At 34.9% G+C, this 25686-nt stretch overlaps 1 protein-coding gene across 2 annotated transcripts in view; it reads left to right on the plus strand.

Moving 5' to 3' along the window:
- Edil3 (EGF like repeats and discoidin domains 3) overlaps positions 1 to 25686 on the plus strand; it is a 417822-nt gene that overhangs the window by 94276 nt on the left and 297860 nt on the right. For both annotated transcript variants that reach the window (XM_070031141.1, XM_070031142.1), the window contains exon 2: positions 20600 to 20728. In XM_070031141.1, coding sequence (XP_069887242.1) covers positions 20600 to 20728 — 129 coding nt within the window. The remainder of the gene's footprint in view (positions 1 to 20599; positions 20729 to 25686) is intronic.

The following is a 25686-nucleotide window of genomic DNA, read 5'->3' on the forward strand; positions in this document are numbered from 1 at the left end:
GTCCTTAATAATTTTCTTTTATAGTTGTTGATACTATTTTTTTATTGTTGATATTGAAAAATCCAATTTAAAAAACTACCTTTCAGAATATGTGACAATTAAAATAAAATGGCATTATAACTGAATTATACATTAATTTTGTCAAGTACTTTATGTTGACATAGAACACATTAGGTTAAATAAATATTATTAATGTCTTCCTGAAATATAACTATTTATACTCTAGCTCATACTGTAATGACTAAGATTTGATACTTCACACTTGTGTGTGTGATGCATGCACACTAAATTTCTGATGACCACTAATTTAGTACTCCACACATTTTAAGTAGACATTCAATATTCATGGTCCATCATTATATTCACTAACCTCTGTTTCTTTCAATTCAACATCAGTAGTTATCATTTCTTTTTCTACCCAGAGCTGCTAATTGGATTTTTAAATGTTGTGAGCCTTTTAATTAATGTTCTGTCTTGTTACAGAAAAACAGTAAATGAGACAGCTCAGAAAACACTGCAAAATCATATAAAGTTTATAAGGAATATTTAAATACCCCTATGACCTCACTACACATAAATACACACACACACACACACACACACACACACACACACACACACACACACACACACACGTCTATTGTTGATCTTGTTGTTGCATGCTTCTTTTTATTTATCTCTTTCCAACTCTTGGGAAAGATGATAGAAAATACACTGCTGTTTTCACCTAGCAAAATATCGACAAGATCCATTTGTGTAGTGACCCTGTGTTTAAAAATTCTGTTGATCTTATGTACAGACACAGCACTAGCTCAAGGTTCAAGGCTGGGGCATGAGGAGGGAGGATGGCAGACTGGGCCATGTCATCTAGAGACTCTTCATGGCAATTGATATGTCTCTTGAGTTTCCTAACCCTAGGTCTGGGAAAATTGCCAGAGAAATCACATTAACATTGGAGCTCACATTCAGAATAGAATTAAATCCTTAAGATCCCAAATTTGTATGTATTTTGGATTAGTAATGCAATTAAGCAGATCAGTCTTTATTATCGCTTCCCTGGTGACAAAAACTCAAGAGTTTATCTTATTTGAACCAATCTTGTAAATATCCCTATTGAAGAACAACTAAAATAAGTACATACTGCTTATACTAATGTAAATTAATGTGAAAAGCATCTCATCCAAGTAACTCTAAGCAAATGATAATTTAAAAATACAACAACAATGTCCATCTCTTAGTAGTGTTCTAAATTGGGATGATAATATTTTTTAAAATATTGGGCCATAGTAATGAAACTCTTCAAAACTTCTGCTCATTTGGCTGGTTATAATTTTTTCAAATACAAGTAAAAGTTCACAGATATGTTTGTACAACAGCATTTGACTCATAACAGTTTATATAAGGAAATATTGAAACATTGATGTCTAGTAGTATAGAACTGCATATAAATTATGAAATACTCTCATATTAGGGTATCCTATATTTTCTGAGTAAAGTAAAATGGGATCACCTGAAACACATTTTAAAGCAGAAAGAGGGTGAAACATGGTACTATTTTTATACACTTCTCTTAAGCAAAAAGAAAAGTAATTAAATGTAAAGATTCAAAAAGCACACATGAGTAAGAGTTGAGTATGGCTTCTTATAGAGTGGGGCAAGAAAAATGAAAATGAAAATTTAATTTAATTAAAGATAAGTTTTTTCTTCATTATAGTTAAACATTGTTACTAGAATCAATAGAGGTGAAGAGAGTAACATTTACTGGATATAACTTGTGTGTGTGTGTGTGTGTGTGTGTGTGTGTGTGTGTGTGTGTGTGTGTGTGTGTGTGTGTGTGTGTGTGTATGTGTATGGTACTGGGGATTAAGCCCAGGGCTTCTTCACACATGCTAAGAAGTTCCTTACCACTTTAGCTATGCCCTCTATTCCTATTGTTTGTATTAAAGTTTTAAGGATGTTTTTGATAGTTCACCAACATTTCTCAATAAGATTGAGAGCAATATATCAAAATAGCGTCTTTTGCCATCCATCTTTTGTTTTCTTCTAGTATCTTCCCTGGGACTAGATGCCAGCTACTGGTTTTCAGTGATAGTCAGAATTGCCATAGGAAAAGCAGAAAATATCCTACTCACATGTACAGCTCTGTGACCTTCAAACTGAGTCTCAGATATCTTACTGTTTTAATAAGAAGGAGATCAGATATGCAAATACCAGGAAGATTAAGTCAAAAGACAAGGTTTTACAAAGGATGAGAGAGCAGAGGGCACACAACAACAATGCATAATTGTCCAACAGATAAGAACTGGAAGAGGTTAAAAAATACTTATAGATGAGAAAGGAAAAGGTAAAAGAGTGGAGCCACCCCAAAATATGTCTTCATTCTGAAGTTATATTCATGAAGCCTAAATTTTATCTAAATCTGAAGTTCTGAAACTTTAAATTTCAATTTTTCCATAAGGAAGATCAGTGTTTTCAGCAAAATTTCTAAAAGGCTACCTAATGACGTTAAAGAAATTAAACATACCTGAAGTTTAGAAGTTTGAATGAAGAGTGTCAGAGAATAAATAGTTCGGGATGTTTTGGTGATTTTCAGGCTAAGAATACTTAGAAATGAAAGGTAATAAGATAGAAAGGCTCACTGATGCACAAATGCTTCAACATGTTTTCATTCAACTCCAGACATATAAAAGGTATTTCTATCTGTACTGGTTACTTGTGAGGATAATCTTTTGGCAAAAAACTACATAGGAAGTGGAATATGGAGTGTCCTGAAAGACTCGATAATTTGAAGCCCTATAGCCCATAATATTTCACACTTGACACATACAACTTTTTTTAGGAGACCACTTGGCAACATTACATAGAGTATAATTCAGCCAATGGCAAAAAGAAAGTCAATAGATTTAGATACTTAGTAAATTGTAAGAAAAACCAATGCTTTGACATATGGCTTCAGAAAACAGTTTCTTTTCCTGTCAAATCTGACTGGGTCATCAGGAAGGAGTCATAAAATGAGGACAGAGGATCTCAGAGGTATTGTACCTATAGCCTCACATGAATATAGTTGACAGAAGCAATAGGCTTGAGAGTGTATCTGTGCATAAGATGTTTCTTTTAGCAAATCTCATTCCTCTTTGATAGGCCAAAAGTATACCGAAGTACCATTTGCTAAATATTTCTCAGGTCTATTACTATAAAAGCAATAATATTCTAAACAGAGTTTCATTAAGGTATCTGGAACTTCTGAAGAAAGCACACTTTGATTCCCTCTATAAAACCAGGTTATTCTCTACAAAGATGCAAATTGGAGTGCTAAAAGCAAGTCTAACACTTGTTGCAAACCAAGAAGATAGCAAAGATGCATATAATTCCTGACTTCCACTGAGGTAATTACTCAGTTGTCTTTCCTTGTCAGGAACTCCCTTATATTAGAAAAACACATCATCCACACAGCCTAAATAACAAATTCTAAGCTGGTAGGGAGAAATAAATACCTCCTCCTTTGTCCTTATATTTATCAATATGTGCATCTAGACAAGGAAGGATGTCCTAAGAAAGTGATTTATGTTCCTGTTCTCTAAGACTCTTGGAATTGTAGATAAAGAGATCTAAAGTCAGTGATTTTAGCATATGTATTGAATTAGAGTATGCTTCAATGATTTTCTAAAGTATGAGCCCATTCATTTCTACAAAATTTAATCAAGTTTCCCAGGTAGAGAGTATCCTTACCCCCAGCTCTTAGGAGTGATGAGCAACATGTTATATCTCCAGAGTGCTCAGTGAAAAGGCCTGTGCTATACCAGATTACCTGGCCAATCACTGAAAACTTTCCTTTCTTCCTTTACTTTCTTGATGAATATAGAATCCAGAAGATCCATGTATATATTCCTGAGCTCAGTCCCTCTCAATAGCCATTGCAGAGAAAATGTCAGGTGAGAAGCTAGAGGACTGACATGGGGTAAAGTCCACCATTCAGAAGACATTGTCAAAGGGGTCCATCCTCCACTGACTGCATCCATGTAATGAAGTCACATGTAAATGTGGGCTTCAGAGAATGCCCAATCTTGTTTTACTGTTTAAACTGACAACTGTATGCTCTTGGAATTCCAATGCATTCACAATTAAACCAACATGTTAGTTCCCTGCCTGAGAATTTCTTTTAATGGACACGGAAATATAATGCACAATGTGTGGATCAATGAACAAAAGATAATATGCATGGAACTGGGGAAAAGTGAACCTCATTCAATTGATACACACACACACACACACACACACACACACACACACACACACACATTTAACCGAGATCTAAATCTGATATGCAAAATCTGATTTCTATCACAGGAATAATAAGCTATATATCAGTCACTATATATATATATATATATATATATATATGTATATATCAGTCACTATTTATGGGAAGAGGATTAGGTATGATGTCTGTGATTTTCACCGTTATCAAGAGAGTAAATGCATACAGTCATTGGTGGCACAGTTTATTGTTTTGCATTGAGGTGATTGTCTATTATAGACATCATGGATATAAGTATTTGGGGATATATATAAAATTATAAAAAATATTCTTTCAGCCTTTTATGATATAGATTAAGTCACAGGTTATTCTATTACTAGATTATTTGTTCTAAAGAATATATTAAAATAAGACTGAATTTTTTCTATAATTTTTATATGACATGTACTTACTGCCTGAGTCTGATTAATAAAACATCCTATTCCTTCTCTGGCTTATTCTGTTTGGTAAGTGATCAAGTAACTGATCTGTGCATGACGTGTTTCCCTTGGAGGTTATTTTCATTTTGTGGTTGAGAAGCTTTACACTTAGCAAAGGCAGAATGCATGATCTAAGTCCTAGAAAAGAAGGAGCTGTGAAGCAAACATCCACAGCTGGGCTTTGACACTCCATTTTATTTTCTTCATAGCCTCTTTTTGTTTGTCTAAAGTCATCGAGAGCTGCTTCACTTGACAGTAACCAAGGGACTAAGTGTTAGCATCCAGACATGCTGCGTTATTTATACACTGAATGCAAAGGCTTACTTTTGGTTTGTCCTCTTTTGTCAACTGAAGAACTTCAGGGTTCTCTAAAAGAAACATTTTGCTGGGTTTGTAGTTATGGCATAACTATTAAAACAGATACTTTAAAAGAATATAATTCATTAAGCTAATTAAAGCTGTGTGTGTGTGTGTGTGTGTGTGTGTGTGTGTGTGTGTGTGTGTGTGTGTGTGTGTGTGTGTGTGTCTGTCTGTCTGTCTGTCTGTAACCTCTAGAGCAGTCAGCTGTCAGTCCTGTGGTTGTGGACTCTTGCCTCACATGTCTGGCAAAGCCATCAGTAGGGATATGGACAACACTACACACTTGCAACATCCCGGCTGTTGAGCTCTAACTAGATACATAATTGGAAGATGTTGTTGTTATCTCTGAATTTAATGAAACAGTAAATGCTTTCCTTTATGTTTTTCCCCATGTGTATGCATATATATATATATGCACATGTGTATATATATATATATATATATATATGCATACAAATGTGTGTGTATATCTCCTGTCTAGGCCTAGAGTTTATTACATAATCCAGGATCTCACTATGAAGATCAGGCTGACACTAAGTGCTGGGATTACAGGGATAATACAGCGACATTGAACATCATCTTTTAGTCCTGAAGTGCTTTCACGCTGACCAGAATAGTGTTGGCCCTCAAGACACCTAAGTTCTCAGGAACCATTTTGTGACATTGTTGCTCACCCTGCTCTCTGGTTGAAGGACAGGCTTTCTGAAGGCTTCCTGTCTCACAGGTCTGAATTCGATGCCATTTTTTGTATGTTCCCTTAGCCCTAACCTCCAGTGGAACTAATGTGGCCTTACTTGTGTTTTTGATTAAATACTGAGAAGCAGTAGTTGTTTGTCAGGGATCCAAATCATATTTTGATAAGTAGCAATTAGAACTGTTATTGTCACAGAGATGGGTTTCAGTGATTATTAACTCAATGCCTGAATGGATATTCTCCATGCATAGAAATGTTTTCTACTCTTTGGTTGAATTATCTGTTTATTTATATTTTTAGCTAATTCATTTATAATAATTCAATACATGTTAATATCTTATTTATCATTTGTCATTTTTTAACAGGGATTTCTGGAAGTGATTTTTTTTTCTAACTCACAGGGCACTAACAAAGAAATCTTGTCAGATAAGCACCTTTCCTCATTTATTTCTTCTCAGTTCAAGAAAGGGAAATATGAACTAAATACTATCTTCCCATCCTTCTTTCTGCCTCCTTTCCTTCCTACCTCACCTTTTGGTTTTCCTTTGTCTATTTTAATATATTTGAGCTTTAAAAACTTTGGAGGGCTGGGTCTTATCCTAGTACCTCTCTTAATTGGACTGGGCATCAGTCAATTGAGAAGCTCCCCTGTGATTTGAATATGCAAGCAAAGTTTGAGAAGCACTGGGTAAGATCATCTTTAATATACCATTCAATTTCAAATTTTCTAGTCTTTGTTATTTTAAGAGACTCTCCAGAGTGTTTTAAAATACAAAGTGTGTCAAAAGATTCTCAACATGTCAGAATCCAAAATATTTTTGTATTTTTATCCATTCAGCATGGCTGAGCTTGAAATTACCAAAGGTAAAACTCAGTCAATACTTACTGCTGATTTTCTTGTAGATTTTTCATAAGATCAGTATGAAATTAGCATATGAAAAGTTATCTAAACAGAAAAATCTTCATTAAAAAGTAATAGAAAAATTTTTGGACAACAACTGAGCAGCAGTCCAGATTAAATTAGCATTAGTATGGTTTTGAATCTGTCTAAGTATAAGATCTTTCTTTGTTCAGAGATTTGCTTTGAGCTTTTCATTGCTGAATTGGGATGGTCATTTATTACAAAGATGCCTAATGATTTGTTAGTAAAATGCATGGCTTATTACTGCAGATAAACTGATTCCTATATTACCTTTTTTGTTGTTGTTGTTGGTCGTGGGGCTTGAACTCTGGGCCTGGGCGCTGTCCCTCAGCTCTTCAGCTCAAGGCGAGCGCTCTACCACTTGAGCTACAGCGCCACTTCCGGTTTTCTGGTGGTTTATTGGAGAGAGGAGTCTCACGGTCTTTCCTGCCCGGGCTGGCTTTGAACCGCGATCCTCAGATCTCAGCCTCCTGAGTAGCTAGGATTACAGGCGTGAGCCACCAGCGCCCGGCTTATATTAACTTTTTTATCTTATGTCCTACTTTACTCTTCGTAATTGTAGAATGATTTCCCATATTAACTAGAACTTATATTTTTAATTTTTTATTGATATTATAAAGGTGATGAACAGAGGGGTACAATTTCATAAGTCAATTAATGAGTACATTTCTGTTTGAACAATGTCACCTCTTCCTTCATTTTCTCCCTCCTGATCCTTCCTCAAGTTGTATAATTCATTTTCAACATAGTGTCTGTGTGAGTATCACTTCTGTATTTGTTCACCCTTTATCCTGTCGTTTCTTTCATTTATTTATGGTCGGTCATGGGGCTTGAACTCTGGGCTTGGGCGCTGTCCCTGCGCTCCTCCGCTCAAGGCGGGAGCTCTACCGCTTGAGCCACAGAGCCGCTTCCGGTTTTCTAGTGTTTTTTTTTTTTTTTTTGGTGATAAGAGTCTCATGGAGTTTCCTGCCCGGGCTGGCTTTGAACTGAGATCCTTAGATCTTAGCCTCCTGAGTAGCTAGGATTACAAGCTATCCTGTGGTTTCTGTGTTCCCCTTTACACTCATCAATCAGTTAAACTTACATATAGGACAAAACATACAAAAATAAAAAATAGTGACAAAGGAGAAAAAAATAAAGGAAAATAACAAAAATCCTCGTTTCTATTGTTTGGAGTTCATTTCAATAAATAATGAATGAGTGGATCAAGGAAATGTGGTTCATATACACAATGGAATCTATGATTTCAACAAAAAATGTTATTGTACCCTTCATAAGGAAATAGAAAGACTTGGAAAGAATATACTAAGGAAAGTAAATCAGACCCAAAGAAAGATAAGCTCCCTTATTTGTTGTAACTGGAATGTGACTATAAATCTACCAGTAAACACACTGAACGTTAAAAGATAAAAAATTACACAGGATATGATAAATTATACAAGACTCTAAGCATTTACCCACCAAGACCAAAGGTGGATATTCTCAGGAGAGGATCACAAAGTCTCAACAACTATGTGTATATGATCATATGAAACTCACTTATTAAATGCATATAATGATTCAAATTATCATATCTTTTGGAATACATAATAAGCACAATCATAATCTTTAGTTCTTGAGACTTTCAAATAAAAAATCTATGCATCAAATTAAACAGAATGTACAAAATATTTAGCATTCAACACAAATCATCTCTTAAGAGGTAACAAAATAGATTAAGAAGTCGGTTGTTGATTCAGAAAATGACATTTATATTGCTCCATAAGTTTATATGTAGTAAGTCATAAGGGTGCTAACATTTTCTGTGAATTTTGCCAGTTGTAGTATGCAAATTCTCATGAACTTTATCTCATTTTAAGTAGAGTTATTGCACATTTGTGTACTAGAGTTGGCTCATACTGCCAATGCTCTTTCTATGATTTTTTTCCCCAAAAATTCTAAATTGTAAAATTTGTGGCAAAGTTTTATTTTCATTTAGTTCTTCCACAAATGACATCTCTACTCAGTTCAATGGGTGAGCAAAACATTGAAGATGTGGCTAAAAGGCAAAGACCTGACCTGCCTTTTTATGGTTGTAGAGCCTGAGTTTAAGTAGTCTCTGTGTGATACATCTCTTATATAAATATGGATTGTCATGTCCTTCAAATTTAGTTTTCAGTGACATTGAAGGAAGTAAATTATAAGTTGTGTTATTGAGGCAAAATGTTTGAACAATACATCAAATTTTTGTACATAATTTTATTGTAAAAATACTGTACAGATGGATTAGAGTTACATGAGTAAGGTAATGAGTACATTTCCTATCTACTGTTGTTACCTCCTTCTTTGTTTTTCCCTTACCATCCCTTCCCCCTCACCTCCCTAACTTCTCTCTCCCAACCCCCAAAGTTGTAAATTTCATTTTCAACACAGTGTGTTGTACATCTCATTGTTACAATGGGTCAGCCTGTAACCTTATTTAAGCATTTTGTTTTTAGTTTTAATTTTACATCTGAGTATATGTTTGTCAGGAATGATGGTACAGATGTATGGTAATATATGTCAACACTTGAAAAAGAACAGAGAAAAATGAGAAAGAAAATATTGATTTATATACTTATATTAATTCTGCAAATATATGAATACCTTTATAATGCTGTAAATACATTGATCTTTAGAAAAATATATATGGGCATAAAAACTAAGACTTTTTTCCGTAGATATTATATATGTATACATATATGTGTGTACATATATATAGAATCATATGAGAAATGGCCTTATTATAAACACAGGATTACATGCAAGCCTTTAACATCTAAGTCTCCATTAAAATTATAATAATAATCACATTTTGCTAGAATTTACCTCCACCTTCCTGTTAACTTCGCCATTCTCTCACATATTGAAAATAGACTACTTTCTTTCCTCTCCATGTAGAATAGTGATCCTTAGCTTTTTGACTTGCTGGATCTGTGCATCCTTCAATTTTCACTTGGCATTCTATCTTAAGTAGCCAATTCTGCCTATTGTCTCTCTTATCAGCCTGCTTTCCCTCCTGGCTTTCATTACAGTGAGCACCACGTTGTTTATTTATTTGTAAGTTTTTCATTATTCATGCTCTCTCCTTACTATAGACATTAAGAGTGCAGAAACACTATGCATTTCATACTCACTGTACTCTTGCTGTCAAATGTAGTGCCTGGCATATGAATACATGATGAATGAGTCAGTGATTCTCTGATATGTGAACTGGGGACAGACACTAACTTATCAAGAAAATTGAACACATAAACCATCTGAGAACTTAAATGTCAATGAAATAAATTAACTGTCTTGTCCATCAGATTCTCATAGTAGTGCCAGCATAGAATGTTCCTTTATCTGTGGAATTGGAATTTGAATACTGGTGTATAGTGGACTCAGAGGAAAGACAACCACCATTAGAAAGTTAGATGCTTTTAGTTTCCGTTTTGGTTTATTTTTACTTATTTTGTCTTCTCATCTTGAGTAATACTTGAGAGTTTATACAAGCCTGTTCCTTTTGCTCCATAAGTAAAAAGATTGAAGATTGCAAATATGTAATGAAATGAAATATAAGGTGACGAGCAAGAGGCAGTGGATCAGTGAGAAGAATGGAGCTAACTGAATACACACAGATAATTCCACTTCGTTCAGAACCCTGGAGAGTGGGTGCAAAGAGCAGGCAAACAGTAAGTTAAATTTAGCCTGCAATGATTTCTTGCCTCTGGGAAAAATAATTGCTTCATTCTATTGCCAAAAGGCAAAGCGGCATCAGCTTAATTTGCCTGAGTCTGCCATAAACTGCAGATGGAACCATAAAACATCGTTAGAATAAAATTAAACACATCTGTCCTAATCTAAAGTAGGTGAGGCCAGCCAGCCAAGAAATATCAAGGTATAACACTGCACATGGATGACACCAGGCAGAGGTATGTTTAAGACAGTGGGATAGAGAGCCACAAAATTTCATATTATCTTCTTTTCCTTTATTCAGCCTGCCTTCTTTCACTGGTTTCTTTTTCTACCAGGAAACAAACAAATAGACAAAAATTGATTTGAAGTCTAGAGTCTATTGCACTTTAATCAGGATTTCTTTCCTGAGCTGATACTTCCTTAGATTAATAGCAGTTACAGGGAATCAAAAGTCCCTACAGTGTATTTTAATTGGATAAGAAATTCCAGCTGTGAGAGTATGTTTTCACTTAAGTATATGCCCACATCCATACCACCCACTAACAGTATGTTCTGAGCCTAGACAATAATAGCACAAGATATGATATGATGGGTTTCACTAAAGTAAGCATACAAACTTTATACAAAGGACAATTTTGAGAGTGAATGGGGGTATAGTACCCATGAAGAGGTATTACCCCAATCTCTTCTTTTTTAAAATTATTTTTAGGGGCTGGGGATTTAGCCCAGCGGAAGGGCGCCCGCCTGGCGCACCCAAGGCCCTGGGTTCGGTTCTCAGCCCTAGTTTAAAAAAAAAAGGACATATAAAATTATTTTTAAATTTTATGATATATTTGTTGCTAAGCCCTCAACAAGTCAAACTTCTTTCTCCTTTAAAAAAAAATTAACTTAAACTGGGCATTGGTGGCTCACACCTGTAAGCCTAGCTACTCAGGAGGCTGAGACCTAAGTATCATGGTTCAAAGCCAGCCCTTGCAGGAAAGTCTGGGAGACTCTCATCTCAAATTAACCACCAGAAAACCAAAAGTGGCACTATGGCTCAAGTGGTAGAGCAGTAGCCTAAGAACTGAGGGACAGAGCCCAGGCCCAGAGTTCAAGCCCCATGACTGACCAAAAAAAGATCTTATTATACTAAGTGAGGTAAGCCGGTTCCAAAGAAAAGTAGGTTGCATGATATCCCTCATTTGTAAGGATTATAATATGTCTATGATATTCTTAACAGGGGATCTCAATAACCAATTGCTTTGTGTATATGACTATATATAATGAAGCCTATCAACATGAACTCCAATATATGGAAATAAGAGGTTATTACTATGTCCTTTATGTAGTTTTTTTTCTTCTTTTCCCTGCTCGTTTCTCTCCGTTTCCAGTAATATGTATTTTGTATGTAAGATTGTTCAATTTGTGCAAGGGAAAGGGAACACAGAAACAGAAGGATAAAGGATGAACTAATGCAACATTGATACTCACTTGACACTATGTGGGATAAGAACCTTACAACTTGGAGGGGAGGGAATTAGGGAGGTGTAAGTGGGAGATAATAAGGGATGGGGTAACAATGATTAAAAAGAGATGTACTCGGGGCTGGGAAGGTGGCTCAGTGGTAGAGTGCTTGCCTTGCATGCATGAGGCCCTGGGTTCAATTCTTCAGCACCCATAAGCAGAAAAAGCCAGAAGTGGCACTGTGACTCAAGTGGTCCAGTGCTAGCCTTGAACTGAAGAGCTGAGGGACAGCTCCCAGGCCCAGAGGTCAGGCCCATGAGTGACCAAAAAAAAAAAGAAACCTAAAATTTAAAAAAGAGATGTACTCATTACCTTATTTATGTAACTGGAACCCTTTGCTCATCACCTTTCAAATAAAAAATTAAAAAATATTATCTTTAGGTTAGTATACAAAGGAGTTGCTATTTAACAGAGCAATTTAGGAATACAGTGATCAATTTCACCCTTTCAACCTTTCTTCCCAAGAAAGAATATGCTTGCTTAGCAGCTAACATTAATAGCCTCCCTCTACAGAACTTTCAAGATGTCACGTGAACTTTAAAGTCTCCTTCTACTCAGACTGCTTGAAGCCAATACTTTTATGTGGGTAGAGTACCTAAGTAACTGGTCATTTCTGTCACAATAGGACTTCTCTGATAAGTAATGTCAGGTTGGAAACTCCCTGTTAGATTAGCTAAGTCTGTGAAATTTCCATTGGAGACAGAGGCTCCATTATTCGGTCTAGTAGAAAGCACATCATCCCCATGTTTCCCTTATTTATTTTCATCATTGCTAGACCTGTATCACAAGATGAAGGCTTTTCCTGATTTCTTCTGCTTTCTCAAAACTTTACTACAAATTTTCATTATTTCTTTCTTTGTACATTTTTATTGTAAAAATACTGTGCAGAGGGGTTACAGTTAATTAGCAAGGTAATGAATAAATTTCCTATCAAGCATTGTTACTTCCTCCTTTGTTTTTTTTCCCTACCATCCTTTTTCTTTCTTGTTGCTGGAATTCAAACCCAGAATTTCACATATGCTAGGCAAATACTGTCTCTGAGCTATACCCCAATCCAGTTAAGCTTTTTATACTCTTAATTTTATGTTTGAGTGTACTTCTTGGATTAGGGCCTGAGTTCAAGACCCACGACCAAAAGAAAAATTTACTTGCTGGAGAGCTGAACTGGCACAAAGATGTGATTAATAATTGAGGATTATATCACATTCAAATTAGAGATCTATAATAACCTTTCTCTATATCCAATGGCTTCTGTTGTCTATTCTCTGCCTTGACCAAAGCCAGATATTATCTTTCTGTGGACATTCTTCCCCCTAAAACTATTTATGTGGTATCTTTATCAATCTCAGATATACGTGGACACATGAGTCTCCACCTGTAAAAACTTAAAGAGGGCATAGTACTGACTCCCTCTTTTTCTTTTAATATTTGTTGGTTGTCTGAGAATCTCTTCTCTTTCTTTGTGATTCTCTCCTTTCACTTCCCTTCTTTACAGATTTGCTTTGACGTTTGGTGTTAACATTCAGACATAAAAATTTATGCTAAAATAAAACCTCTCCATTTCCATATCTGCTTACTCAATAGCTTTATTAGTCATTTCTGTTCTGTATGATTTAAAGAGTCTCAAACAACAATACTGTCTTTGAAACAAAGTCTATTATATTTCCTTATAAAGATGGTAACTCAGTTATGTAGACAAAAACTCCTGAAATCAATCCAGTTTCCCTACTGTCCTTCAAGGTTCACATATATGTGGTCACAATGTGACACTGATTTGTGTAATTTTTAAATCAAATTTATTCTCCCTCTCAAAAGGACATTATGTAAATATTAATGACAGTAAAAAGATGTAATAGAGTGATTACAGTTCACAATATATGGTAATCTCAGTGCTGTTGATAGAGTCCAGTAGTAAAGTACTCGCCTTACATGTAAAAGGCCCTGGGTTCAATTTTTAGCTCCAAAGGAAAAATAACAAAACAAATGCATGTGTACATGTACACCCTATAAATATACTGAGTTATTTAAAACTATAAAGAATAAATATGTAGTGTGCTCAACACAAAATGATACCAGTGTGAAATTACAAAATTTCTATTAATTACCTAGGTTTAGTTATTCCACAGTGCATACACCGTACGTGTATACAATTTTAACTATCAACTAAAAAGCTGAGCATTGGGCAGCTCATGCCTGTAATGTTATCTATTCCGGAGGCTGAAATCTGAGGGTTGTGGTTTAAAAGCAGCTTGGGTAGAAAAGACCTTGAAACTCTGATATCCAATAAACCACTCAGAAAAAGCCAGAAGTAACACTAGGCTCAAGTGGTAGAGCACTAGCCTTGAACACAAATTGACTCAGGAACAGTGCCCAGGCCCTGAGTTCACCGGCAGGACTGCCCTACCTCCCCCACAATTTCATAGTAAATGAAATTAAGAATAACCATAAAGCACCAAGAACAAAAGAGAATGACAGGTCAGCTCAATAAAAGCTGACATCTCTGACAGAAGCAGAGGTGACCAGATAGATCTGTCTCATGGAAACCACATAATACTTACATGACTGGAACACATACCTAATAGGAAGCAGTCTAGATTTAATATTATCATCCAGAAAGATAATCACAGGTGTTCGTTCCTTTATTTGAGATATTTATTGAAGTATTCAAATCTTACCAAAATAATGAGACAATGTAAGGGATAAGAAATGGCAGCCATTAGTAACCCTGGGTATATAAGGAATATGTACACACCAGTAAATTTCCTTTCAAGAATGCTTGTTAAGAGAGTGAGATCTGAATGGGATGCCCTGAGTTTTGAATAAATATGCAAAAATAAACCTAACCCTCCAATTTTTTACTCAGACTTCAATTCTTTCCCATGGACATTCCTCTATTGATGTAAACAAATCAATATAACATGCACAACTCAGCCTGTCCCTCTAAACATTGCTACAACAACAAAACCTGACCTAGGAATGCAGAAATCTCCTTTTTAGTAATGTTGTAAATCCATGGAATTAGGGTTGATAATGAAAACCTGGTGTTAATGATTGTTTTCATTTACTATGTGGATAGTGACAGTGTTATTAGTCTAACAGTACAAAGCTGTGCTATTGTGCCCTTACCAGAGACATGACTTTACATTTTAATTGGTAGTTGAATCTTCCTATAAATTCTCAACAGTTATGCCTTCACTTTTAGGTTAATTATCTATGAGATGAAAAGTGAGTGTTCTGTGGGATTTTCATTTCCTATGTTAATACCTGGTATGTAGGATCTGGATTTGTGATGAAATGGTGTCTCCATCTCTTCCCTTGCCTGTGGCTACTTCTAAAGAAGATAAAATGAAACCAAACTCTATGTTTGTTTGTTTGTTTTTTACTGGGATGACTCTGAAAGTTTGATGTTTTGTTCTGTGCCCTCAACTTTGCCTCCTCCATCTAATGCTTGCCATGGTTTTCATTCCAAACCATAAATGTGTTGGTATGTTTTCCCATCCCTAAACTATTTGCATGAAGTTTTAGTGTTCAACTATTAGTTCAAATATGTTGAGACTACATAAAAAGCTATTTTTATATAACCTTATTCCTACTCTATACACTGGCATCTATACACTAGCAATACTGGCATGTGAAGAATTCCCAGAATAAGACATGATATTTTCCATTGGAAGATATTGTTTCTTTTGAGTAGTAGGTTAGGCATACATCCCTCCCTCATCTTCTCCATTGGTTCCACACTTTGGGTGATATAGTCACTGGTTATATGACTAACTCATGTAATTGTTCCTGCTTTTATCTTATCTCTTATAGTAAATTGTATACCTCTCAATAATTTCCTTAGTTTGGCACTTACTTCGGTGCATGCCATAGAGCATGCACTTAGGAAAAGAAGAATAAGATAAAAGGATGATGAGATGTTTATCTAGCCAAATATACAATGAGAAAGACACAAAGTTGTCTCAAATGTCCCTTTACTAATTAGCAACTTCTCTCATTCAGTGGGAACTCTGTAAAATATTGCCAGAACTGTTTTAACATATAGATTAAACGTTAAGTTACATGTCAAAAGATCTTATTCACTTTTTATTTTATAGATTCTAATGCCCCTTTATTTTATAGATTATAATGCCCTTACAAGATCTGACATATTTGTACATTCTTGGGCATTTCCAATCACACAATAGCTGGTTCAATCCTACTAAATACTTTGGATTCATTCATTCATTCAATGTATTCATTCATTTTTGAATGTGTTCCAAGATTTACAAAAGTGCTAATGCATTTTTAATCTATTATTTATCATGTCTTATGATGTATTTTATAAATCTGATAAAAATTGATTTTCATTTCCAGTTATTCTAAAATTTTAATGTGATCAGCCTGGAGAGAAGATATGAATTCATATGAAAGCACTTCCGAAGGAATATAGTTCCTAAAAACTTTTATTAAATGTAGAAATTAAGCCTCAAACCCTGCAATTTTAAAATATTTAAAAATTCAAATTCTATTTTAATCCAGAAGGAGGCACATTCCAAATTAGTTTCCTTAAAATGATGTGTGTGTGTGTGTGTATAGTGTGTGTGTGTGTGTGTATATGTGTGTGTGTGTGTGAAAATACCATACAGAAAGGTTATGATTACATGGGCAAGATAATGAGTACATTTCTTATCAAGCATTGTTGCCTATTCCTTTGTTTCCCCTTCCCATCCCTTCCCATCAACCCCCCGCCCCCCAAAAAAGTTGTAAAGTTTGTTTTTCTACATAACGACTTGTACATCTCATTGTTGCAGGTCTACCTGTATCCCTATTTAAACAATTTGTTTTTTCCCTTCCCCTCCACAAATTATACCAAGATCAAATACAGTGAAAGCAGGGGTTATAACTTGGGAGAGGGACATAAAAAGCAACAAAAAATCATCTTATAAATATGTTAGAAACAATCGCAAGAAAGAAAAAACATTTGAATACTTATCTTAGGGTTCATTTCACCTAACATCAACTTATCTGACCTTTTCTGTTTGTCTCAGACATATACCAGTTATTGTAAATAAGGGAAACCATGGGACCTATGTTTCTTTGGGCTTAGAAAGGCTGTAATCAAGAACTCTACTAACAACAGATGCTGGAGGGGATGTGGACAGAAGGGAACCCTACTGCATTGTTAGTGGGAGTGTAAACTTCAACCACTTTGGAAAGCAGTATGGAGGTTCCTCAAAAGAATCCACATAGAGCTCTCCTATGACCCAGCAATCCCATTTTTGGGCATTTACCCAAATGTTCACAGACAAGACCACACTAAAGCTACCAGCACAACTATGTTTATTGCAGCATTATTTACCATAGCTAAGATATGGAACCAACCCAGATGCCCCTCAGTAGATGAATGGATCAAGAAAATGTGGTATTTATACACAATGGAATTCTATGCCTCCATCAGAAAGAATGACATTGCCCCTTTTGTTAGGAAATGGAAAGACTTGGAAAACATTATATATATATGGGGGTATATCAAGATGTTCAGGAACAATCTATAAATTTCTAAATGCCCTTTTATTTGCATTTTTTCTCAATAAAATTTATTCATCCTTGTTTTGATATCTAGATTGATGTCATGTCTTTCTGTCAGGGCTTTCAATTTCATCATTAACTGTCTTGAGTATCTGGAGTTGAGAAGCAGTTTTACTTTCTAGAAGAAATCATGTCCTTTTATATACCTTCTCCTTATTCCCAAATGGACTACCTCTCTATTAAGCACATTTCCTTTGTATACTACCTTATCATGTGAGCCATTTGACACTTTTAGCAGTCTACCTGTTAATCTCTTTGCTTGTATCCAGAAGTTCATAAGGTATATTTTCTTTTTTTAAATTTTTTTTGTTTTTTTTAAATTTTATTTTATTTTGTTTGTGAACATACTGTACAGAGGAGTTACAATTACATGGGCAGGATAATGCGTACATTTCTTACCAAGCATTGCAGCCTCCTCCTTTGTTTACCATTCACATCCCTTCCCAGCCTCCCCCCTCCCCCCAATCCCAATCCTTCTCCTTCCCCCCCCTTCCCCCCCCCCGCCCCCGCACCGACGTTGTAAAGCTCCTTTTGGACATGACAACTTGTACTTCTCATTGTTGCAACAGGTCCACCTGTATCCTTAAACAACTGGTTTTTCCCCATCTCCTCCACAAGTTATACTGATATCAAATATAGTGAAAGCAGGGGTTATACTGTGGGGGAGGGACATACAAAGCAACAAAGAGATAATCTTATAAATGCTTTAGAAACACATGCATGAAAGAAAATAACATTAAAATACACATCTAAGGGTTCATTTTCCTGACATCACATTATCTGACATTTTCCGCTTGACTCATACATATACTAGATATTACAAATAAGGGAAACCATGGGACCTATGTTTCTTTGGGCCTGGCTTACTTCACTTAATATAATTTTTTCCAAGTTTTTCCATTTCCTAACAAATGGGGCAATGTCATTCTTTCTGATGGAGGCATAGAATTCCATTGTGTATATATACCACATTTTCTTGATGCATTCATCAGTAGGGGCATCTGGGTTGGTTCCATATCTTAGCTATGGTAAATAATGCTGCAATAAACATAGTTCTGATGGTAGCTTTAGTGTGGTCTTGTTTGTAAACATTTGGGTAAATGCCCAAAAGTGGGATTGCTGGGTCATAGGGGAGTTCTATGTGAAGTCTTTTGAGGAACCTCCATACTGCTTTCCAAAGTGGTTGAACAAGTTTACATTCCCACCAACAATGAAGTAAGGTTCCTTTCTGTCCACATCCCCTCCAGCATCTGTTGTTGTTAGAGTTCTTGATTTTTGCCGTTCTAACTGGAGTGAGGTGATATCACAATGTTGTTTTGATTTGCATTTCTTTTATGGCTAGGGATGTTGAACATTTATTCATGTGTCTATTGGCCATCCTTCTTTCTTCTTCAGAGAAGTTTCTCTTTAAGTCTTTCGCCCACTTATTTATTGGGCAGTTGTTTCTTTGAGGATTTGTTGTTGGGGGGTTTAATTTTTTGAGTTCCAAGTATATTTTAGATATGAGACCCTTGTCCATTGTATGGCTAGTAAAGATCTTCTCCCAATCCATGGGCTTTCTATTGATCTTGCTAGCTATGTCATTTGCCCTGCAGAAGCTCTGCAACTTTATGCAATCCCATTTGTCCAACCTTTCTTTGATTTGTTGTGTTTCCGGGTCTCTATTCCTTTTTTTTTAATTTTTAAATATGTTTTTGTTGTAAAGATACTGCACAGAGGGGTTTCAGTTACATGAGCATGGTAATGAATAAGTCCACTTTCTAAGGAGCATTGCTACCCCCTCCTTTGTTTTTTCCCCCCACCATCCCCTCCCTCCCTACCTCCCCAACTCTCCCCACCCACTCTGAAAAGTTGTAAAGTTAGTCTTTTTGGGGGGAGAGGGTCCTGTTGTGGAGCCTGAACTCTGGACCTGGGCGTTGTCCCTCAGCTCTTCAGCTCAAGGCTAGTGCTCTACCACTTGAGCCACAGCGCCACTTCCGGCTTTTTTTTTCTTCTTATGTTGTGCTGAGGAATTGAACCCAGGGCCTCAAGCATTGCAAGGCAAGCGCTCTACCACTGAGCCACTTTCCCAGCCCCAGTCTTGTACATCTCATTGTTACAATGGGTCATCCTTTATCCTTATTTCAGCATTTTGTTATTCCCTTCCCCTCCCCAAATTGTACATTTTCTATCTCCAACAATATCCTAGGTGAGAACTATTGCAATTGTCTCTTTCTAGGCAGCGTTAGGAGTCCATTCTTTGGCCCTTCTAGAGTCATTTTCTCACTGTACTTTCCACAATCTATCTGCCACATGGTGCCAAAGACAAAGCCATCTGTTTTTGGACTTTGGTATGTTAAAACTGATTTCTCTGTACAGTTTCTCTATTATCTTCTCATACTTCTCTCACCTCTTGCAATCATGTTGATTTAAATGTGTTTTTGTGACAGTGATGAGGTTATAAGTAAAACTTTTCAGGTGCTTTCCAAATCTGCTGACTGAAGTCTGTTAATATTCCATTGGGCAAAGCAGTTCTATTAGATAGATATAGATTGTAAAAATCCAGAAATAACTTCTCCCCACTTCAGTGAGAAAGACTGTGACATTGCAAAGTATATATGGATATACGCTGGAGATTGCTTAATATAATAAAGCAGTCTGACACTGATAGCTTTTACATCAATGTTATTCTCAGAGCCAATCTGTGTAAGCTAACAGATCCCCACATTGTTAACTATTGTAGGAATCTTATTCCTTCTTACGTGTACCAAATTCTCATACTCAACACTGAGTTCTAAGTTGCAAAAGAGGGTTTACTGTTTACCCCTGTCTATAAGAAGATAATATTTTCTTTTTTATAACAAATTAATGAAGGAATCATAAAGTAAATGGTTAGCTCTAAGATGCTATGTTTCAGTTGCAGAATTTGCTTCTATGTTACTACCATCTCTTAAAAGCACATAGCTTCAAATAGGTCTTACATATCTTACATGAAAATCTAATGAATCTATTAATCTAATACATCTAATTGTTGTTCCCCAAGAAACAACAATGCCATATATGAACTAGTCTGTTATTAACTAACATCAGGACAAAAGAAACAAAACATCAATCTCTTTTTCTTTATTCATTAGGTAATATCTGTGATCCTAACCCATGTGAAAACGGAGGCATCTGTTTGTCAGACTTGGCTGATGATTCCTTTTCCTGCGAGTGTCCAGATGGCTTCACAGATCCCAACTGCTCTAGTATTGTGGAGGTTGGTAAGTGGAAGATTTAAGCAATTCAGTAGTTATCCTCTGTTTTCAGAGATGATTGACGTATTTGACTGTGGAGATTCTGTGTGAAAGACTGATATTTTGTTGACCTAGTAGTATTACTGATTTTTTTATCATTTTCAAAAATGTATTCAATTTATGTTTGTATTAGTGGTAATCTCAGGCAAATCAATTTTTGTATTTTTAGTGATTAATAATCATTACACACTACAGATAAAACTTGAATACAAAATGTTCTTTATAGCTCCAATATTAAGATACATTATTTTTATTCTCAAAAACAAACATTTCCAAGACAATTTATCTAATTCCAATTTGATGCAAATGAAATGGGACTGTTTAAAGGCTGCTAATTTGAATAAGTATTTTGTAGTTGTTCTAAATTACCACTTAAATGTATGTATACATATATCTCAATATATATTTCACATCTATTTCAAAACCTATTCTTAAAAGTCTTTTCAGGCCTAATATTACAGCTTACAGATAGATTGCTTACCCAGAATTTGCAAAGCTACATGTTCAGTTTCTGGCACTGAAAAATAAAGTGTATTTTTAGTAACATTGCTTTATAAAAATTTATTAGAGCTACTGATTACATTTCAAGATGTTTTTTAATCTATGAAATACTTCATCGGCATGTGTAGTTATGGATTTAGGATAACTTTCTGTGATTTCCAAATAGCTCCTCATAACTCCTCCTTTAAATTACAGCATAGCTGTAATTTAAAATGTTTAACACAGTAAAAACTTGTACAGAGATTTTATTTTATTTTTTGCCGATTAAAGGTCATACAGTGATTCCGTTTTAAAGCCATATTTTTTTCACATCAGTACCTAGAAAAATGTCAAATGGACTATATCTGTTCAATATATTAAAACCATAATGTTGCTGAATAAAAATTTCCTAACCTGACCTTGGAAACAAGCATTCTTGGATTTTACAAAATAGATTTGAGCCAAATGACCTTGGCTCCTGCCTATAACCCTAGCTATTCAAGAGGCTTAATTCTGGAAGATTGTGATTCAAACCCTGCTGAGACAGAATTGTTTATGTGATTGCATCTCCAGTAAAAAACCTGGCTGGAGGCATGGCTGAATGATACAGTAATAGCCAAACAAAGCAGTGATCAGTTTGAGTTAATGCATCTAACTTAGTTCCTTATTCATAATAAAACACTCCAGGTTGACCCATTGCAACAATGAGATGTATAGAGGCTATATCTAAAAAATGAACTTTACAGATGGGGGAGGGGGGTTTGTGGAGACAGGAGGGAAGTGATGGTAGGGGAAAAACAAAGGTAGAGGCAGCAGTGCTTGATAAGAAATGTACTCACTACCTTGTTCATGTAAATTAACCTGTATAGTATTTTCACAATAAAATACTTGCTAAAAAAACACTCATAGAGCATTAGTTGAATAAAGGAAGAATAATAAAATAATACTATTAACTTAGTCTTTGGCCACTAGTCACTGGATTTTAATGTGTGTGTTTGTGTGTATGTGTGTGAGTATGTCTTTTTTTGTTGTTGTTGTTGCTGATACTTTATGCTTATCACTTGATGCTAGCCTTTTACCACTTAAACCATAGCTCTACTTCTGCCTCTTTACTGAAAAATCGGAGGTAAGAGTCTCACAGTCTTCTATGCAGAGGCTGATCTCAGACTCCTGAGTAGATAGGATTAGAGGTGTGAGCCACTGGTACTTGGATGTGCCTTATTTTAATTTTGTAATTCTAATGTAATATTAGTATGGTTCTATTTGAAAATGTTAATTATCACTGAAAGGTATTTTCTTCTTTTAATTTTCTTCTAATAATATTCTTTTTTAAAGTTTTTGTTAACTCTGGTATTTTAAGCAGCTTGATACAGTACTATAGAACTAAAACTGTTTCAATCCCGGTGACCCCCATATCTGAATATATAAAATTGAATTTCAGCATTTATTATGAGAGTCATACCCTCAGAAAATTTTATACTTTGAAGAAAATTATAGCTACAAATATTCCTACTTGATATGTATGAGTAGAATTAAATTTTAGTGGCATTATTTTAAGCCCACTATCTTTACATTGACAAGGCCTTAGATTTGTGGTACATACCATTTTTGTGAACACATTGAAAGAATTAAATATAATCAAAGAGAAATGTCTTCAATAATTAATAAATCACTATCTTCATGAAATAGTAAATAGTTAATAATTAGATTAAAGCAAATACTTTAATCTTCTAGGCTATATTTTCAAACATTAACATTCATCATTTTGTCAAAAGAATAGTTTATGACCAGCAACCATTTATACACTAAGCGTACTGTCATATTCCAATTGGTTCAATGATATTTGAGGAATTGATGCTTATAAAATAAAATTTTATTGAGATTTATTATTATAGTTATACTTTTAAGCCACACTTTTAGGGGAGCAGTAATGGGGTTTGAATTCACCCTCAAACTTGCTGGGCTTGCTTGCTCAAGTTAAGAACTCTACCTCTTGAACACACCTCCAGCTCCACATTTTGCTGGTTAACTGCAAATAAAATTTTATGGGTCTTTCCGTCTGTTTCATACTCTGATCCTCCAGGTCACAGTCTCCTGAATAGCTCTGATTACAGGCATGAGCTAGTGGTGCCCAGCTTAAGCTACATATTATTATGTGTTTCATACAATTTTATCATTCCATAAAGTATATTTGGAAGTTCGTCAAAGATATTTATTAAGTTTGTATTTTCTGTATTATTTAGGATGTCATTGTATTTGTAATAATAGAAATTAAAATAATAGAAAACAGGTGCTAAAAAGATTAAAATTCCTATCACCCATACTATGGAAATAATGGTTATGCATTGAATAATATTTACAAGTGACATCATTAATATCCACCCTGACATAAGGATCCTTAATTTTCAGAAATTAATCATCAAGTGTAAATATTTGAAACATTAGCTTATTAAAGCACATCCTGCCTTTTCTATTTAAAAATTAACTGTTTTTTTGTTGTCATTGCTTCTCGACTATTGAGTAGTCCAGAGTATGTAGGAATTTTGTGCAAAACAAAACAAAAACTGTCATGCTGTATTAAAAGATAGAAGAACTGAACTGTGACTACTCTGCTTTTCTTTTCTTTATTTTTACTTATATCTCCCTAGAGATAGATCAATGTCTAAGGCTTTTTCTAAGCATTTTCAATCACATATTTTATGATCATATAAAGATTTTAAATTCAATCATTTTTAATTTTTGAAGGAAAGTGAATGATCTTACTCATATTTACTTAGAAAAAAAGTTATACCTTGGTCTCAAGTATATAAATGATAGTTTTCATAGCCATTTTACAACTGAACAAATACACCAGTGTGGTTCATCTAAAAATGATGATTTCAAATACACACCTAGATATTTCCATTATTACTTTAACTCAAGCTTTAATATTCTTAGTAGCTTTGTTTAACATTCTTTTCTTCCCTTGCAAAGCATCTTCCTGTCACACATATTCCTGTTATATGTGGTAGTTGGGCAAAATTGACTTGTTCAGTTTTGTGAACTTTATTTAGTAGATAAAATTACTTGTCCTTGGATTTTCTTTTAGATACTTCCATTGACTCTAATACCCAGAAATGTCCCAGATTCATATGCTTGAGTTTTAAGAGACTAGCCAGTGGTTGAACAAATGTGCAATGGGATGGGGGGGGGGGGAGAAGGGGGGAATACTACCACCCTCTCCAGGGCACCTGTGAATAGATGTCCACATGACCAAATGCCAAATTACTTCCCAGTCAACTGCTCACATTCATAAGAACATTGTGTAATTTGACACTAAATGTCATCCCATTCACTATAGTAATAAGAATAAATACTTACTCAAACTTATGATGATTTAATGAGAACAAAAGAAAGAAAATAAGTAGTTTTTTAAAAAATAAAGTTTTAGGGGTTGTATGTGCAGGACAATGATAGAACATATGAATAGCACATGCTATTCCCACCTAAGATTTACTAAGAAATAAAACAATACACAGTAAAAAAATGACCCCTTTCCTTCATTTTTCAATAAATAATTTTTTTGAACTTGCTGATGATTATTTAAATAATGGAGACATGTGTTAATCCAATTCACAGGAATTGCTAATTCAGTGGGAAGGCAGAGAGATGGACAATTGGATAAATGGATAATTAGACAAATAGTTGATAGAGAGATAAGATGTGTTTTGTGATACAGATATGTGTGACTATGAGAATGTAATATATGTGTCAATGTTAAATATCAGGGAATTCATGCTTATGTGAAAGAAATAATGTCTACTTAAAATTTTAAAATATAACTGTAATCTTAGCAGATAGAAAGATATATGTTCCAAACAAAAGAAACATTATATACAAAACAGGGTGTTGAGGACAATCATTCTGAAATTTGGCATTGGTCCTACAACTCACAGATATGATTTTTTTTTTAAATTTTGAACCTTGCTATTGTTGCAATGTGGAAAACAAATGGATGCTGATTCAGAAGAAGGCCAACTTGAAAGCAAATGCATTACTCTAGACAGCCATGCTGATCTTGGACTGAGTGACTAGTATCATTCTCAGATGGAGAGTAATCATGGAATGATCACAGAGTAGATAATTATTGGGGAATGACAATGTGTTGAGGAAAACCAGGTTTGGAAAAAGGGGAATAAAGAATAAGTGCTTCGTTTTCTACTTGAACACCTGGATGACATTCTCTTAGGCAATGTAAATTGATAAAAATTTAGAAAGCAAAACATATGTTCAGCATTTTACATACTGAGTTTTAGGAATTTTCTAGGCTTTATCTTAGAAGTACAATGCAGATTTGGAAGGGATAAATATACAGATGATTTTTTTAAGTTTGTAGCATGGATAGTTTGCCCAAGAAGTATCAGTGGGATTTATTTTTATTTATTTTTATTTTTTATTTTTTGTTT

The sequence above is a fragment of the Dipodomys merriami genome, unplaced genomic scaffold (assembly GCF_024711535.1).
Source record: "Dipodomys merriami isolate MVZ:Mamm:240054 unplaced genomic scaffold, mDipMer1.0.p SCAF_20, whole genome shotgun sequence".
Lineage (NCBI taxonomy): Eukaryota > Metazoa > Chordata > Mammalia > Rodentia > Heteromyidae > Dipodomys > Dipodomys merriami.